Source organism: Prunus avium, chromosome 1 (genome assembly GCF_965620075.1).
Source record: "Prunus avium chromosome 1, drPruAviu1.hap1.1, whole genome shotgun sequence".
Taxonomy (NCBI): domain Eukaryota; kingdom Viridiplantae; phylum Streptophyta; class Magnoliopsida; order Rosales; family Rosaceae; genus Prunus; species Prunus avium.
Window position 1 is genome coordinate 13,959,052 of NC_142284.1, and position 19,686 is coordinate 13,978,737.

Here is a 19,686-nt window from a genome sequence, read left to right on the forward strand (position 1 = left end):
TTTTTTTTTAATTGTTTTGTTTATAGTGTATTTTTCAATATGGGCATGCTTTTTTTTACAACAAAAAAATATAAATATGGGCATACTTTTTTTGTTGTTGGAAAATATGGGCATCATTGAAAAATCCGTATGTAGTACATGGAAAAATGCATTTGTATGATTTGGAAGACTATTAAGATCCCTCATATATCCACCGTTCCATCCTCCTCAGAGCTGTCCTGTGGCCGTCGTCTCTTCGGTTGCTGGTTTCCCCTTGGTGCGTCGGTGTCTACGATTCCGGTGAAGATGCGATTTCTTGGGTTGTTGCTGGTCAAAACCCAGATCCCCCCACTTCCCTTTCTAACCGACTTCATCACTTGGAGACTACGGTCAACCCAAACCGCGAGCTTTCGCGTACCCCTCGGAAGGTGTGTCAAGCCGCGACAACGTTCCGACTTTGGTGCCTGCACCACCTCCTTCCTGTTACTTGGTTACTACTCTTGTGCCTTTGGACTGCTCTGAGAGTTACTGGATTTTGGGTTAGATCTGTGATGTGGGTCTGTATTATCTGTAATTTTTATTGTTTCAATTTGGTGTTACTACCACATGTTAGGTGTGGATTTTGTTTTACTGCTGGCTTTATGCCTGTTTAATTTTCTTTCGGACGGGATCATGATCTTCATGCTATGCCTATACCGGGGTTTTAGTTAGATCTGGTCCTGTTTGGGTGTTGTTGCGTTAGTCCTTTGCGGGTGCTCATACTTGGCCCTTTTGTTGTGTTCCTTGCCCTTTTGTGGGTTTTCAATGAATTTGCATTTCGACCAAAAAAAAGAAGACTATTAAAAATAAAAATGCATTTACGTAAAGGAATGTGCAATAGTCTCGTATTTTGGTTTTTTTTCCCCTTAAAATATATAATTTTCGTTGGATTACCCACCTTAAACTATAATTTTCTCAATTCAATTCCGACTCTCAAATTTCAAGTAGGAAAATAATAAAAAAGACATACAATAGCTTAGAACAAAAATCATAATTTGACTTAAGTGGTGAAATTAAATTAATTTGATATGAAATATATTACTAAAAGTACCTTAAAATATATATGAAAAATTATATTTATTATTACTAGAATAACCCACCAACATACATATATATATATATATATATATCAAATCCCCTCCCTACCGTCAAACTCAAATTCACTCAAATTCTATTAAGAAGGGTCACACACTTTGCATTTCTAAAAACAAAAAGAGATCTTAGAAACATATTGGGGGTGAATGATAGAAATTGGATATGGGCAATAGATACCCAAACAGAGATGCCTTCTCCTTTCTCAACATGGACGCCCCGATTTTGGAATTATTCATGTTCGTCACCCATAACATCGGTACATGGTAGTTTTGTGTTCAATAATTCAAGCTTAGTTAATCAGATCAACGCCTTGATTACTTACGCGTGACATCCAACTACCAGCTGTCATAAGTATGGATTTATATATTTTTACATTCTTCAGCACATACTAACAATGTTACATAAGAAGATAGTAAAACAATAAATATAAAGACATCAGGGGATTTACATCAGGACTAATAATACAACACAAGGTCATTATTATGGCATCAAAATAATCAAGAGGAAGTCGTCTTGAGGTGTCTAGCCAAGAGGCATTCAAAAATAGAAATATCTGAAAATAAGGACATGCTAAAGATACAAAAACGAACACTTGAGGCACCCCCCAAGCTTATAATCTCTTCCTAGAGGAAAATGACTCACTTAATGATCTGCAAGATAAAAACAAATGAGGCGTGAGCAAACAGCCTACTCATATACTCAGTTATGTCAGTCATGTAAGATCACATGCCAGTTGAACCACAAAAAAAGTACTCTAACATTGTTACAATAAACTCGTGGCATTAGATTCAAAGTAAGTTTTGAACATCGTAGTAAAACCACTCACCTTTTGGTCCATACTCAAAGTAAGTTTTCAACATCAACACCTAAGAGAATACACAAAACGTAATTAACTTAGAATTCTTCTACGATTGAAACACACTAAAAATACAACACGCGAAAATATTAAAAATAAATCATTACCAATTTTGTGCTGAAAAGGAGGCTAATAATAAATAAAATAAAATAAAATAAAGTAATGCGAACTCACTTTTTTTTTTTTTTTTGAAAGGGAACGATATATTGCATTCATAAATCAAGCACAAAGGCTAAAAGCCATGAAGGCCAGTACAAGATCAGTAACAGTTACACATACCCATATAAGGTTAAGACATACACCAGTCATGGCCACAGAAGGCCAGAGAGGAAGCGGTAGAGACACCGCGAGTAACTCCCAAACAGGGATAGTACAAATGTGGACAGTAGTCCAGAGGGGAAGGACATCGATAACATCGGGAACTCCAGTCATGGCCACAGGAGGCCAGAGAGAAAGCGGTAAAGAACCCGCGAGCCAGGAAAAATCCGGCATAGAACCCATAACCGCCTAAAGCCAAAAGCCTAAGCACTCAAACTACAGATGCAACAAACGTAAACTCTCACAAGTAAAAACCCGAAGAGACAGCACAACTCTCACAAGTAAAATACCCGATGAGACTGTAACAAGCAGCAACTCAAACGAGTTGAAGCACAAAAAACAACAAGAAACTGCAAATACAAAGAAAACCGCACAGCAAGCTCTTCAGCACCAGGCAGAGCAGACCCAAAACGACCAGGCCGATGGGCAGTCCCCAGGGGCGAAAAGATCGGGGAAGATCGGAGCAGGAGCACCAAAATCAGAGCCGCCACCGTGCAGACCGCCGATGGAACAAACCAGAAAACCACAAACCCACCGAGATCAGCCACAGAAGCTGTAGAAAAGAGGGCAAGGGGAGATCTGGACCAAAATCAGAGCCACCACTGTGCAGACCGCCGATGGAACAAACCAGAAAACCACAAACCCACCAAGATCAGCCACAGAAACTGTAGAAAAGAGGGCAAGGGGAGATCTGGACCAAAATCAAACTAGAAATAAAACAAGAGAAAAAGTGCGTGAAAAAAGAAAAAATCCCAACAGAGGGAGAGAGAGAGAGAGACGAAAGAGAGGAGGGTTAAGAGGAAGGAAAGGGAGGGGAAACGGAAAACGGGATGGAAATAAAAGATGGCCACCAACCCCCAAAGGGGCGGCGGCTGAGCTTTCACAGAGAGAGAGTTTTTCTTTCAGCTAGGGTTTTTAAGGACATGGGAAATTCAATGCGAACTCACTTTGAAATGCAGAGAGAGGTCATATTTTTGTTCTCTTTATGGATCGAACTTCATCACCTACAGTACCATCATCATCTAATTCATTTTCATCAATATGTTTGCCATCATCATCACCATCACCATCACTTGACATACTGATAGGAGCCAGGTGGGCCCCAATGCTTTTGATGCGCAACCCTTTGCCGACAACAGTAACTCGAAAACTACGAGACAGCGTCGTGTGAGGAAATGATAATGGACTACATTCCAGCCACACATTACATGCCCCTGTCTCTCCTCCAAACACCGTCAACGTATCTAGACAAAAATCATCATCCATATGCTTTTCATCAATATGTTTGCCATTATCATCACCATCCCTTGACATACTGATACGAGACATGTGGTCCAAAATGCTTTTGATGCTCAACCGTTTGCCGACAGCAGTAACTCCAGAAATAGGCGGCTTATGATGATCATGAAGTGGAAAAAATTTCATCCACGCTTTACCTTCAGACACACCCCACATACCTTCAAAATAAATCGCTAAACTAAATTGAACAGAACAAGGGCTAACAAATGATTCCGTGATTTCCCAAACAGCACACAAAACCAATTTTGTGTTCTCCAATACGGAAGTCGGAGGAATTTCAATAGGAAGTTCATAATAATGAGCACCCATGCCATGAACAAAGAAATCAAATTTACTCTCATCATAGTCATCAAAGTAATTACGAAAAGTGAACCACTCTGGAACTTTACTGCCAGGTAGTTTAACGATAATCCCCTCGCTCCTGCTCATCTGTAACACAACACAGGCATATATATTATTATTAATTAGTCGTGCGTGCAGCGTACATAGTATAGTATTAACAATATATGTAATGTATGCATATTAATTATATAGAAAAAAGATAAATAGGTCACCTGATTCAGTACAATTTTTGTCATCTTTGAAACGTCCAACCTTAGCTTATGGCAATTAGACAAGTCTATCTTATGAATATGGTGCATATCTCCGTCTTCCAATATCTTTGAAAATCTTTCCAGTGATATGCAATCAGCCATATGGATCTCTTGTATAGAAACTGGAAGTTGTACTAGAATTTCTACAAGCCTCTTGCAACCCCTCAAATCAAGAAACAGCAAGCTGACACATTTGCTAATGCACACAGGAAGACTGACAAAATTGCTTTTGGATAGATTAATTTCTGTTAAGTTGGACCACCTACAAAAATTCTCCAAGGAGTCAATGTTTGATAAATTGCACTCTTCAAAAAACATCATCCACCAGTCATGGTGTGGACTGTTTGCGTTGGTTTGAACCTCCAAGGGAAGTGATTCTGCACTCGATAAATCTTCAGAGATCAAGTTATTTGGAAGTGTGACAAGTTTCAGGCATCGATTGAGATTTAAAAACATGAGATTTTGCAACCCATAAATACTTTGTGGCAGATTTGCAAGGCTTTCACATCCTTGTAAATCTAATTTTCTAAGCGCAGTGAGATTTCCAATTGATGAAGGCAACTCTTTTATAGCACTTTTAGATAAGTCCAATTTTTCCAGCCCAATGAGATTTCCAATTGATGCAGGCAACTCTTTTATAGCAGTTCTCCCAAGGTCCAATTTATCTAAGGATTTCATTTTGTCTACAATTTCTGGGAAACTCTCCAACTTTATGCAATCGCAAAGACCAAAAAAATTCAGAGATTTCAACCAAACTTTATTTGGAAACTTCGTAAGTTCACGGCAGAATCTAAAATCCAATACTACAAGTTTATCAAGATATCCAACAGATGGATGAACCTCGACTAAACTTGTACAATTATACGCATTCAAGTACCTTAAGTTTGGGCTGTTGGATAGGTCGGGGATTTCAGTTACGAATTTCGATCCCTTGAAATTCAGAGATGTCAACTTTGTCAAATGCTGTGAAATTAAAAATAATAAAAATCAAATGGATAGCATTAAAGAAATTTACAGCATACATCAGTTAATAAACGAGACCTCTTAAACATAATATGGGATGAGAGATAGTTTAAAGTACCTTCAACCCCTCCCCTAGTTGTTTGATGCGCCTGCGGAACGGATTGAGCACAAATAGTGCCTTTTGAAGAAAGTTGGCTGGAAAAGATTGGAACGGACGTCCATGCCATTCAAGCACTCTCAAATTGTTTGGGATAGAACTGGGGTCTCCAGAAAGGCATATGTTGTAGTTTATGAGAATTTTAAGATTTTTCATCTTCGAGAAGCTTGTGCCAACATCCAAGAATATCTCATCATCTTGTTTGGGGAAATTTAACACGATGCCTGTGATTTTGTTTGTTCCCTAATAGAAAAAAGAAAAATGTACTAAGTGCTACAAAGTATTTATAATAAAAAAAAATATTATACTTAACACACAACATATGTTAGTTATTGAATTAAATAAAACATTACACTCACATATATAATTTAATTTACTTACTGTGTTATTAGTTAGGACATGCTTGACATCTTCATGAAACCACAATCTGCTACGTTCTCCGAGTTCAGTGCGCGACTCCTCCTCAATTATGTCCTTACCCATCTTTTCTAGTAAGTCATGCGTCTGAATATAACTTCCTTCAACACTTATGAGGGCCTTTTCTATGAGTACATCAATGCCATATCTAGTGTTTAGCTCACAAGCTTCTATCACATAGTTTCTACTTTTACCCTTAAAGAAACATGCGATGTCAAGGAAAACCTCCTTGACAATATCATCCAAGGCATTGTAACTTATTTTGAGAACATCTTGAATTTTTGGGCTTTTGAAACCCTCCAATGCAGCTTTCCATTTATCTATATCTCCACCGCAGAGACATGAACCCAGAACTTTCAAAGCCAAAGGAAGGCCTTGAGCATAGCGTATTGCACGTTCTGCAAGTTTCACATAATCACCCAAAGGAGGCTCACTTCTTTTGAAGGCATACCAACAGAAGAGCTCAAGAGCTTTATGGTTATCTAAAATCTTCACCTCATATATTGAATTAACATGATGATGAGCAGTTAGCAGCTGTTTATCCCTTGTTGTTATGATAATTCTACTGCCTGCACCAAACCAATCACATGCCCCAACTAACTTGTGTAACTGCTCCATGTCATCCACGTCATCAAGAACCAAGAGAACCTTTCTACGCCTCAACCATTCCTTTATCATAGTGACTCCTTTATCAACATTGGTCACCTTCAATTTTTTCCCCCTTAGAATCTCAGAAAGAAGAGTCTTTTGCAGTTTGGCTAAACCTCCATGCGACATTGAACATTCTCTAACGTTTGCCAGAAAACAACAACCTTCAAATTTGTGGGCAATTGAATTATAAACAGCTTTAGCAATTGTGGTCTTACCAATTCCACCAGTTCCCCATACCCCTACCATAAGTACATCGTTTTCCCCCAAATCTAATAGCTTATTCATAACTTGTACTTGAGCTTGCATTCCAACTGGATGCTCTGCCACTTCCAAACACACAAGGTTTACTACGTGTTTTGAAATCTCTTCAATGATGTTTTGGATAAACTTAGATTCAGATTGATGCCTGCCAATTGAAAAGAATATGAAGCATTTAGTGACATGGCATTTTCTACATAAAATAAAAAATAAAAAGAACATTATACACACAAAAAGAAGAGAATTCTGAGCAACGATGAATAATAAGTATAATACTGATTTCAATTAAAGTTTGTCAAGAAAATTAGTAGTATAATTTTTGAAACGGAGAAAATTAATTTATTAATAGGCTTTTTATCACAAATGGTCCTTCACATTTACGAAATTATCACGAATGGTCCTTGAGGTTTTTTTGTGACACTAATAGTCCTTAACGTTTGGGCTTTTTATCACAAATGGTCCCTGCCGTTATAAATTATGTTAAGTATGACGTGAAAAATAAGTGAAGCCCACCTGTCCAATTACATTGTGACATGTGAATAAAAAATAATTAAATAATTTTTTAATGAAAATCCCATATTTATTTATTTTTTCTGCGGGAGAGAGAGACGGAGTAAGAAAGCGGGATGAAAAAATAAAAGGAATTTTCATTAAAAAAAAATTTAATTATTTTTTTATTCATATGTCACAATGTAATTGGACAGGTGGGCTCCACTTATCATCCACGTCACACTTAACAGAATGTTTTAACGGCAGGGACCATTTGTGATAAAAAACCTAAACGTTAGGGACTATTAGTGTCACAAAAAAACCTCAAGGACCATTCGTGATAATTTCATAAACGTGAAGGACCATTTGTGATAAAAAGCCTTATTAATAATAAGTATAACCTTAATAATTTTCACACTATTAATTAATTATTGACATCAAAAAATTATTTTCATTCATTTCTTTTAACAAAAAAATTGTAATTACTTTTTATTTGGGATCAAAATGAAGAACTTTCTTCTAGACTAACAACCAGAGTACAAATATAAATAGTGGCTATACTTATTACAAACAAAACAAAAGAAAAAGCATTATATAAGGGGGTTAGAAATTTACTCGTCCAAAGGGAACCCTGACAAAGCTGCTGCTTGTGAAAGTGCTGCCCTCCATTTCTTGACCTTGTCCATCTCATCTTTGTATTTGCGCTCCATGTTAGCCAGTGCATCCCCGAAGCTTCCTCTATGATTCCGCACATCTGATGGATTCACCTTGTAAAAAACTGGGATGACCAATTGTTGATTTGATTCTTTGCAATCAAGAATCTTAACAAGCTCATCCAAGCACCACTTTGAGGAGGCATAGTTTTCGGAGAACACAACCACAGAAATCTTTGATTCTTCAATTGCTGTGAGAAGCGCGCTTGATATTTCTTCTCCTCTTCTGAGCTCATCATCCCTGAAGGTGTTAATGCCTCGTTGACATAAAGCGTTATACAAATGGTCTGTGAAGTTGTGGCGCGTGTCTTCGCCTCTGAAGCTCAGAAATACTTGGTCTTCCCGTGACTTTGGGAAAGAAGCAGAGGAAGAAGAGGCTCGTTGGTTGGCCATGGAAGCCAACATAATTGTTTCAGTGTTTGCTTCTCTCTTTGGATTCGCTAAGCTAAATATGAGTCTTTTTTACTTAAAGAGTTTGGATGTGAGCAAATGTAAAAGGCAATGTGAATTCATGAAATGGTGAGCAAGTGTCGGTGAAACTTCCTGTCTTCAATTATTGAGGCGTTTTCACATGATGAAGAGCCCACAACTCCCCTGACACGACCTGTCAGTGCTCGTTGAAAGTTAAACCACGCCCACCGGATATGTTTTGTTTATTGCCACCTGTAGCTAATTTTGTATCACTCTAGGAGGCACGCTTTCGGTGGAGTGCTCTCTAGTCTCCAGAGGAGAGAGAAAGGGAGGGGGAAGAAAAGAAAAACAAAGGGGAAACTCCAAAATAACTTTCAACGTCCTGACATGAGAATGTCAGCCTTATTTGAAGAGTTTGGGTTCTCACAATGGGCGAGAAAAGGTGAAGGAAATTGTTGGTGAAACTTCCAGTCTACAATGATAATTTCAACTTGGTACTTTTTCTACTGATTGGGAAGGAATCATTCAGTTTTTGCTTTATTTTTTTTCCTTGGAAGCCAATTGATGGAGAAAAACTTATATATCCCTAGCTAATCACAGGCTGACGCGTGAAAAATTAATCACATATGACTTACCATAATTGATCGAACATAGTAAAATAGTGTTATCCTCACTTCATGTAAGTGTTTATTAATAGAACTAATTTTTCTCGTTCAAATATCGATATAAAAAAGGTACTCTCATTTGTAATTCCTTCAATCTATTATTGCCTAATTTCGTTTTATTACTAGGCAAGGAGAGATCATAGATTTATTTTCATTCCGGTACTTTACAACTCAAAATTTGCTTGATCCAAAAATGCCTATATTTAATTATAAAAAAAACACCTCCATAAAAGAAACTATGCCTAAGCAACGTAGTCAATGGCAAATTTGGCTGAAGGGTGATTGTTGGAATTGGAGTTGGAAAGGGCCAAACTTAGAAATTTTAACTGAAGTAGGAATGTTGTGAGCAAATGAGCAAGTGTCGGTGAAACTTCGTCTTCAATGATATGATTTCTCTCCAGTCATAATTGACGCGTCTTCAATGGCAAGGTCTTCCTTGTGGCAAAATTTAATAAACTTTTTCGAGGTTTGCTAACAGCAGTCGCAAGCAATGACACTCGCTCCTTTCTAACCTACACATGTCTACTTTTTTGGGAAATTAAATTGGCATCCAGAGTAAAGTTACCCTACACCCAAATTCCTTTCTAATGTAAACTTACCCTTATGTCCTCACCGAATGGATTGAATTAACATATTTAAAGGTTTTCGATTGTGGAAAACGTTACAGTTGAAGAGAAGAACAAGTACAAAATCTAAAACTTCAAGTTCAACCACGAGTAAAATTCCTCAAACCTTAAGTTTTTACTGGTCTGCATTTATATTTTACTAAATTCAACAAAACGATCTTTTGTTGAAAGAAAAAGAAAAAGGAAAAGGAAAATGATTTTAAAAACTTAAAGATATTACCTATAAATTGTTTTAAAATTTTTACAAAACTCACCAATTAATGATTCTGCTTTTGTTTTTTTTTTTCCTTGAAAGACAATATTCGGTAAGAGAATTACTTGTTCTCATGCGAAAGTAATTCCAGTAAAACTCAACTTTTTCTAGTGGCTATTACTGATAAAAACTTGCCTTTTTTTTGTTTCTTTCGATTCACAGTTGGAACGATGGGTAAAATCAACATAATAAAAAAGTAATAAAAGTCAAAGGATCTACATGTAAAAAAAATAAAATGTATGGACTAAACTGAACAGCTAATCATTTTGGACTTAAATCTAAGAACCCCTAATTGTTTCAATGTTTGGCTATAGTCAACAAATAAATCGATCTTACTTGAAGACTTTGGTTTGAGCAAATACAAAAGACGTTCTCTTTGCTTTGCATCTAATGTGAATTCATGAAAAGCTGAGGAAGTTTACTTTCAGTTTACAATGATAATTTTTCTCCTGTAATTATGACGCGTTTTCACGTGATGGAGAGCCCACAATAGGACTTCTTGGGTTTCGTAGGAATGTTGGTCACAATGGGTGAGCAAATGCAAAAGTTTTTTCTTTGCTTTGCATCTGAATTCATGAAATGGTGAGAAAGTTACGAGGAAGAGGAGAGAGAAAGGGAGGGGGAAGAAAAGAAAAACCAAGGGGAGTGGAATGGAGGAAAAAAGGGGACGACAAGCTTTTGGTTTAATCAAAAGCTAGTTGACAATAAAACAACTCTCATACCAAAGGAAAAAAAAAATGTTAAATTTGCTTTCCACCATTGTAAATTTTGAGTGCTGCTATACGAACCCTAAAATTAACTGAGTACACCCTACTATCAAACTATTTATTGAATTACAAATTTACCCTAATATAAAATGACCAAAAAGGATATATTGAATTGTGAAACAAAAATAATTTTAATAAATACACCCTACTCACCATATTCAACCGTAATCAAACGCAAATAAATTTTCGTGTTGCTTGGTGCCAGTAAAAGGATTTGTTAGCTTGTTTCAGCAAAGTGAATCATGGGGGTTATCTTATTTCAAGTACCACCTAATGAGCTATATAGATTTTCTCATCGAATTCCTTCGTTCAAGATTACTAGTGCTTAACAATGATGGCCTTCCATGTCCACCTCAAGAACTGTAACTGTATTTTGGTTTGAAGACTGACGTTGGCTTATTGGGGTCACTTCTTGGATTATGTTTCTCTCTAAATCAATTTGGCCCTCTCTTCTTTTCACTGGTTGGAGTTGTAGCCCCATTTTCTTTCCAATTGTTTATCTTGCCTTTCCATTTTGGTATTTGCTTATCATTGTATCTCCTCATTGGCTTGCTGCCTTTTATGAAATCACATCTACCTCTTCGACCAAAAATAAAGAAACAAAAGATGATTGGTGATGAAAGATATGGTGTTCCGCTGAAAATAGAAGTAAAATGATGAAGCTTTGAATTGAGGAGCTAGTAAATCTACAGCAACTTACGAAATTAAAGATTTGATGCAAACTCAAAATCTGAAAAGAGGGCACGAATTCATGTAAAAGAGAAATCTTGTTTAGGATTGGTATTAGGGTGTTGTGTGATAGATTGTATTAGGGTGTATCATGGATATTTTTTGTAGTTAAATAGGGTGTACTTAGTTAATTTTACATTTTGATTAAAATATTAGGGTGTACTTAGATCATATGGTGTACTCATTTAATTTTAGGGTTCGTTTAGCAGTACTCTAAATTTTTTATTTTGATTTTAAAAAATGCAAAATTAAAATTTAATAAAATTTATTTTTAAAAGGGTGCTTTTCCCAGCAAGTGACTTTCTTTTTTTTTTTTTTTTTTTTTTTCAAATAACGTTTTATAAGCTAAATTAAGATAAAGGAAGACAGAATTTTTATTTTTTATTTTATTGATTGGACCATGTCAAAGGAAACGTCATACCATTGTGTATCTATGTATATAAATATATCTTATGCAAGATGCATTTCAGAAAGATAATTAGGTATAAAAGTAATGGAAGAAAATCATATATGAGAGTTGGATTTGGTGGATATCTTCACCGTAAAAGCACAAAGTTCACGGCAATTGAGCGTAATAGAGCAACGTTGGTAGCCAAAGGATACAGTTCACTTATGGAGTTGGTTATCGAGATACATTATATTTGTTTGGTTGCAAAGATTAACAATATTTGAGTTCTTCTCTCATTAGCTCCAATTTTAGATTGACCTTTACAATAATTTGAGGCTTAAAATGTTTCGTGATACTTGTGAGTGTAACGCTATGGTGACTAGCATTGTATGAAATGTTGAAAAAATATTTAGAGAGAAAATTAGAAATCTGTGTTAGTGGGAGAAAAGGAGAGATTAACGTTAGCAATGGGAATTGGGAGGAAGAAAGTGCTAGAGAGAACTGAGGTGGGATAGAATAGGTTTAGTTTTGACCGTGGAAGAGAATTGAGAGTAAATCTCACCATTTTCTAATAAAACAAAATAAGGCCAATATAGGCATATTGATTTTTTCATTTTTTTCATATTTTTTGCTGGAAAGTCAGAAGATTCATTGTTTATATTCTTCAATTGAATTAAGTTTATGAATTCCATTCCAGAAAAAGAGTATCAGAGCCGGTTCAATTGAATTTAAACTATAATTTGTGTGATATAATTCAGGAATGAAAAGAGAGAGGCTTCAAAGTTCAATTGAAAAAAATACAAAAAAAGGGAAAGAGACAACAGAGGGGAAAATACACAACATAAACCATGATTCAGTTGACCTTCATTTGTTTTTTTTTTTTGGTCTGAAAAGGATTGTTGTATTGAAACAGCCCAGAATGGGAAGAGAATACAACAATGCTGAGAGAGTCAGCAAGAAAAACAAACAGAAGCAAAATACAACAGGGGCTAGACAGACCTAAATTCCGTCGGAGCTTAGCAAAGCTGTGCAAACCCCACCAGAAAAACAGTAAAAGAAACCTAGTTCAAAACAGATATATCCCATCTGGGGGACAAGGTAAGCCGTCAGAATTCAGAACCCCAACAAGAGACAATGGTGGTCGAATGACCCAACTTTGCAGTTCCATAGCTCTTAAACCAATCGCCGCACGATTTGCAGATCTTGGCACCCACTTCCACCTTCATATGTAACGAAAAACAGAGCATAACAATATCGATAATAAGAAGACAATTACTGTTATTCTTAATCAAAAGACAATAAATTTATTATTTATCATTATTATTATTTATCGATAATAAGAGTCCAGGTTATTTTGGATTTGGCTCCAAAATCCAGTCTGTGTCACACTTAAGTACACCAAACAACAGCAATGACTTTTGTCCAATCTAATTGGAGATGTCCAGTCCAATTCAGCCTACCAAACAAGGCCTACAGGTATATACATCTTGTGATTCCTACATCAACCATGCAAATTAGAGTGTTGTAAGAGACAACATTTGGCTAGACTCCTTGATCTATCACTTTTTCAAGTAGAGAAAGTAATTCTTCCCAATTACCCATGTTGCAGAGAAGCCAAATGGCGGCAACCCCAGCCACTCATAACACTGACCAAGTTGGGAAGGAAAAGAAGCCATAGTACAATATTGCAGAATGAAAGCAAAACTAACAGCAACAAACTTCCTGGAAAGAGCCCTTATATCATGTAACAAGCCCCGCAAGAGAGCATAAATGAGCGACTTACCATGTAGAGCCTCAATGAGCACTTTAGCATCGGATTCTACAATAACTTTCCTCCACCCATGTCGAGTCACCACCTCCAAAGCTCTTCTAATAGCCTACACTTCAGACATGGCACTACAAACACATGAACTGAGCCCCTGACAACCCCTCGCCTTGAACCAACCATGGTTATCTCGAAACACCTACCCAAAAGTGCAAGCTGATTGAACCGAGGACAACCACCATCACAATTGGCCTTCGCAACTCCATGCCCAGGCCGTTGCCAAGAAGGTAGGGGAGGTGTCTTCAACTCCAGACAGCAAGTAGAGGAAAATAAAGCATGTAGTTTTGCAGCATAGTTGAATTGGTTTTATTTGGATTGCATCCTGACTGGATTGGCAGCATAATCCCTAAAATTAGGATATCAAAATCGATCTAACATGTTCCATCAAATTAGGGAATCCAATTACATCAATTAGAAGTTTAATGGCATATGACCGCTATGTACAATTTAAATTTCATACCATGTAAAGAGATTCAGCATGAAATAATTCGCATTAGAGGAGTCAAAAGCTTATTCTGCAGATGCAACATGCCTTCTACAACGGAAACCTTTCAAAGTTTTTTGTGTCTCTAGATCAGGCATCAATCCTTTTTGGATCATTTCTTTAGCAAGCCTCAAAGCTTTACCCATTCTTTTATCTTGCACATAACCATTCACCAAGGCGTTATAGCAAGAAGCAATATCAGGCACATGACCCAGAGCCACCAAGAAATTAAAGGCCTTCTTTGCCTTATCCATCCTGCCAAGCAAACAGTATTCATTAACCAACCTACTGCAAGATATTGTGCTAAGCTCCATACCATACTTAATTTTTGCCTCAAATACTTTGCGAGCCTCCTCTGTCATCCTTTCTTGGCAGAGAGCATCCAAAAGTGTTCTCAACACTATGGCATCAGGTAAGATCCCTCGACCTACCATTTCATCAAACAACCTTGTGGCTTCTCCCGATTGAGCTGTATGGCACATGCCATATATTAAACAGTTGTAAGTGACAACGTCAGGTTTTAGACCTCCTTCAGTCATTAGCTCTAGCACAGTGAGGGCTTCATTGGTCCTTCGGTCCTTGCAAAGATATTTTATAACAATGTTAAAGGTTACAACATCTGGTGGGATTCCTTCACCCATCATTTTATTCAACAACTTTGTGGCACAATCCATTAATTAAGGAGTTGTAAGTCACAAGATTAGGCATTTGACCTCTACGGGTCATTTCTACCACAAGATTAAGTGCCTCTACCGTTTTCCCTTCCTTGCACAAAGCATCCAACACAGCGGTGAATGTTGCAATATCAGGCAAGGATCCACAATCAATCATGTTTTGAAATAACTGTGCGGCTTCTTCCCATTTGCAACACTTGCATGAAGCAGAAATTAAGGAATTGAAAATGACAACATCAGGATTTATGCCTTTCCCAGTCATGTCTTTGAACAGAGCAAGCGCTTCTTGAATTCTTTCTTCTTTGCAAAGAGCACTGATTAGAACACCGTAGGTATATACATCTGGTGAAATTCCACTATCAACCATGTTTTGAAATAACTGTGCGACTTCTTCCCATTTGCAGCACTTGCATGAAGCAGAAATTAAGGAATTGAAAATGAAAACATTAGGATTTATGCCTTTCCCAGTCATGTCTTCGAACAGAGCAAGCGCTTCTTGAATTCTTTCTTCTCGGCAAAGAGCACTGATTTGAACAGCGTAGGTGTATACATCTGGTGAAATTCCACTATCAACCATGTTTTGAAAAAACTGTGCGGCATCTTCCCATTTGCAACACTTGCATGAAGCAGAAATTAAGGAATTGAAAATGACAACATTAGGATTTATGCCTTTCCCAGTCATCTCTTCGAACAGAGCAAGCGCTTCTTGAATTCTTTCTTCTTTGCAAAGAGCACTGATTAGAACAGCGAAGGTATATACATTTGGTGAAATTCCACTATCAACCATGCAAATCAAGAAGCTCTTGGCTTTTTCCCACTTGCCTGATTGGCACAATCCATGAATTAGAGTATTGTAGGTGACAACATCTGGCATGAGTCCTTGATCCTTCATCTTTTCAAGCAGAGAGAATACGTCTTCCCAATGATTCATGTTGCATAATCCTTTAATTAGAGAATTGTAACTGAAGATGTCTGGTCCAACACCGTTGTTGATCATATCTTGAAATAGGGTCAAGGCCTCTTCTATTCGCCTTTCTTTACAAAGGTTACCAATGCCTGGAGTGTAGCATGATGGGTTCAGCTTAGACTTTCTGTGTTCCTGCATCTCCTTTAGCATCTTGAGTGCCATACAAGTTTTCCCGGCTTTGCATAGCCCATTAATTATAGTAGAATAAGTGAATTCATCACATGGGTATCCTTTCTCTTCAATTTTCCAGAACAACTCCATTGCCTCAGACAGGGAGCTATTCTTGCAAAGCCCGTGAAGCAAAGCATTCAGAGAATAAGCATCAGGCTCAAGACCATATTTAAGGGTAAGTGCTAAGATAGAGAAACCCAAGTCCACCCTGTTCAGACGGCACATGCAATTCATGAAAATATTCATTGTACTGACATCAGGTTGGAATTGACGACAACCCATCAGCTGTTTATACATAGATACCACAGCAGAATATTGCTTCATCTTGTAAAGTGCCCCAAACAAACAGTTAAAAGTCCAATAAGAGGGAATGGGTTCAATTCGAATCATGGAATTGAAGTAACCCAATGCTTCATCTGACTTAAGTGTTCCCGATTTGCACCGTGTTTGAATCAGAGTCTCCATATCACTCACATTATTATCAGCATCAGAATGAAATTCACTTCTTTTCAACAGAAAGGGAGTGATAAAAGAACGATTACCTGGTCGTGGGCTTGTGGTTAGCATCCTCATCTTCATCCTTATCTTTGTCAATCTCAGTTCAATATGGCGTGGACATCTGAGCTCGTGCGAGGGACATTTTGCCGAGGCTTATCTTTGGTGAACGAACCCTAAAATTAACCGACTACATGACCCTAACACCAGCTCGCTCTTCGTGGCCTAACCATCACCATTTTAGTCACACCCAAAAGCCTCCACTATCTCAACCCCGTTCTCTCTACACACCCAACTTCAATCCAAATCCTAGTCCTCCCTTTTCCACCCGACCAGCCCTCCATTCTCAAGAATCCCAAAAACCTCCCCATTGAGCAAACTAAACGACCCCGTTTTGGAGTGGTTCAACCCTTCTCCTCCTCCCACAGTAATCATTTCCAACTTCTTTCTTGGGCCTTGGACACAGAAATTGGCCCAACAGCTGGGGATCCGACGTCATATTGGTTTCGTTCCTGTGAATGCACACAAGGTGATTTCATGGGCCAAAATTGTTTGCAACGTGGCAGTGGCCCAGTTGACATGCCAAACATTTGCGCTCATGTAATTTCCAAGATGCGTGCATTGAGTTTGGAGAGTTGGGGACTCATTCTCAACTCATTCACCGAGTTGGAGACTCAGGAGCTAGAGCTCGTCAAGAAGTTCATGAAGCATGATCGGGTTTGGGCTTTCGGGCCACTGCTGCCAGTCCAGTCGAGCCCAATTGGAAAGAATGAAAGAGTTGGATTAACAATTGGCTCGTCCGTTCCAACCCACGAGGTCATCAAGTGGCTCGACTCGCACCACGGGGACCTGTCGATTGTATACGTGGCATTTGGAAGTCATATCACAATGAACAGAAGGCAGATGGAGGCTGTAGCTAGTGCACTAGAGGAGAATGGGGCCCTCTTCATTTGGGTCGTGAGGCCCCTAATGAAAGGAACGGATGTTGATGAAGAGTATCAGAGCATGATCCCATATGGGTTCGGAGATCGTGTGGAGAGGAGAGGCCTCGTGATCAAAGGGTGGGCCCCGCAAGATGAAATACTGAGGCATCGGGCCGTTGGATCGTATTTGGTGGATGAGCTGTTGGATTACCATGCAAGCTGACCATTATGACAAGTTGACAAGTTGTTCTACAAGAATAACATCTAAATACTAACATATCAATAAAACGAACTGGAAGTAAGGAAGAAAAAACTATAAGAAATAGGCTTTCAATTTCCTTGTAAAATATAGAAAGAATTAATTAGAAGAAGATATTAGAAATGGACCGACTGGTACGGGGAGACTTGGGTTTGTAATCTATCCAAAAAACAAAGTCTTGGTAAGTCAATAGAGGGAAACAGAACTCATTGCCCCTACTTAAAAATTTCACGAACTTGCCTAGTAACCCCCACTGCTTTTTCTTACTAGCAAAAGAACCTGGCCTGGCCCTGAGGCAGGGCGAGAAGGACTACTGCCTTGGGGCCCATCTCAAAGAGGACCTCAGAATATTTGTTTATTTTATTGTTCTTTTAAAAGCTGCATCTAAAATAGTTTCTTAATATGAGGTACAATAGTATACTAGTATATATAAGAAGCTAATATCAAGATTTCTGAAGTTCCATCTTGCATTAATGGTTTTTTTTAAAATTTTATATAAACCACATCTATGTTCAAGTCCTACTAGGGTGAAGAAATAATACTTTTTTTTATAATGATGATTGATGAGTTGATGTTCTGGTTATAATGTATCAAATGGACTATCTTTGGGAAAAAAATAACGACTATAAATGACTTTAGAAGGAGTAATTTGTAGTTGATATAATTAACATATAATGTTCTACCCCTCTTTCTTCCTTTGGTGCATTCTACTACTTAAAATGTCATATTTTTCTTCCAATCTCTTTCATTTTTTTTTTCTTTTGTTCAATCATTGCTTTATATATAAATTTTTTAAACATTTCCACAAGTAAAATGAAATTTGTTTTAAGGCCTAATTTTTGTTACCAGTTGTAAAAGGTCTACATAAAGAACCCTTTCAATTCAGTTTCTGCCTCACAGATCATCCTTATTTCTAGAAGGTTCTTCTTCTCTTCTAATCTCTCTTCATCTTACAATATTTATCTTGTATGGATTCAAATGAAGGTCATGTTTGAATCCATACAAGATACACATACACGTGGATTCAAATGAAGGTCACGTTTGGATGAGACACTGATCAATTCAGGGGAGGTTAGCCATCCAACGAGATCAAAAAATTAAATTACTTGAATGGTTAAGCCTTTTACTAATTATTTGCAGGTTCTTTATTTTTCGATTTTTCAGAACTCGTTCAGAAAATTGAGGAATCCATTCAAATTATCCTATCCAAGATATAAAAAGGCCCAAGTCATGGCCACACGGCACCCTAAAAATGAAGATTCGATCATTGTCGTAAGGTTTGTTTCTTTTATATCGATATCATTTTAAAAGGATTTAACTGTACATTTCAAATCACAGTATTATCCTATTTGTGTGAAAAGTTAGCAGTTATGTTTATTTGTAATTGTCACGTGTATTTTTGCAGTTTTAACATCTCTAGAGTTTCATAATTTCGCCATTTAAAGGATTGTGCATTTTATGATTATATAGTTAGTTTTTACAAACAGTGTAATAATAAAATCATTATTTTTCTCTATTCTTTATTTTATTTCTCTTTCTGTACACTAATTGGGGTGCCTAGTGAGTATCATAACATTTTACAAGTATATATATATATATATATATATTACATTTCATTTTGATTTTGGGTTAGATACTTTAATTTCTACGTTAAGTCGTGTTACTTCTTTTAATTTTCTGATTGCATTTTTCTTTTAATCAGCACTACACCAGGTATAGCTTTCAATACGGAAAATGCTAAGGGGCAAGCACGACATCCCACATCCAAAAGTGGAGGACTTAGACCAGAGAAAAAATGGGAAACAAAACTTCTTTCAGCTTCACTGTGGAATAAGATAATTGTAATTTCATGTGTTATTGCAGTTTCTCTAGATCCCTTGTTCTTTTACATTCCATTCATCGATAAGGAAAAGAAATGTCTTGGAATGGACAAAAGTCACCAAAACAGACAGAAGTCGAAGCCCAGTGTTCTACCTTTCCAGACTTGGTAGCTTTTCTCTGTTTTAATTTTTGTTCAGTAGTCAGTTTGTGTTTATTATTTCAAACAGTTTGAACTCATTTTCAACTTTTATTTTGGCCAAGAACTGCCAGTTTTTGTACTGTGAAAAATTGTGAAGTCCTCACCAGTTTGAGGCAAGAAAAAGAACTTACTTGGGAGATATTCCTCACCCAAATTCACAATTGCTTATTTAGAATCAGTAACTTGGGGCACAAGTTATCTA

At 37.3% G+C, this 19,686-nt stretch overlaps 1 protein-coding gene and 2 pseudogenes across 4 annotated transcripts; 1 reads left to right on the forward strand and 2 right to left on the reverse strand.

The window, feature by feature from the left end:
- Window positions 1–1,569: 1,569 nt before the first annotated feature.
- LOC110770034 (TMV resistance protein N-like) lies at window positions 1,570–8,642 on the reverse strand. 3 transcript variants are annotated; one of them, XM_088255219.1, is made up of 8 exons: window positions 7,730–8,634; window positions 5,681–6,773; window positions 5,261–5,542; window positions 5,057–5,142; window positions 4,141–4,441; window positions 2,144–4,015; window positions 1,940–1,979; window positions 1,570–1,763 (listed from the first exon to the last, which is right to left on the reverse strand). In XM_088255219.1, exons 1-6 carry the CDS (start codon window positions 8,230–8,232, stop codon window positions 3,254–3,256), a joined length of 3,027 nt encoding a protein of 1,008 aa, XP_088111345.1. In that variant the 5' UTR covers window positions 8,233–8,634; the 3' UTR covers window positions 1,570–1,763; window positions 1,940–1,979; window positions 2,144–3,253. The 3 variants fall into 3 exon arrangements, with proteins under 3 accessions (XP_088111345.1, XP_088111340.1, XP_088111337.1); XM_088255214.1 differs by having other exon boundaries at window positions 2,249–4,015; window positions 4,141–5,142; window positions 7,730–8,642; XM_088255211.1 differs by having other exon boundaries at window positions 4,141–5,142; window positions 7,730–8,642.
- Window positions 8,643–12,969: 4,327 nt separating this feature from the next.
- On the reverse strand, window positions 12,970–16,657 carry LOC148297380 (uncharacterized; annotated as a pseudogene). Its single transcript, XR_015836657.1, has 2 exons — window positions 16,330–16,657; window positions 12,970–16,256 (listed from the first exon to the last, which is right to left on the reverse strand). The product of XR_015836657.1 is annotated as an uncharacterized LOC148297380 (transcript).
- Window positions 16,658–16,894: 237 nt separating this feature from the next.
- Window positions 16,895–17,428, forward strand: LOC148297381 (flavonol 7-O-rhamnosyltransferase pseudogene; annotated as a pseudogene).
- The last annotated feature ends 2,258 nt before the right edge of the window (window positions 17,429–19,686 follow it).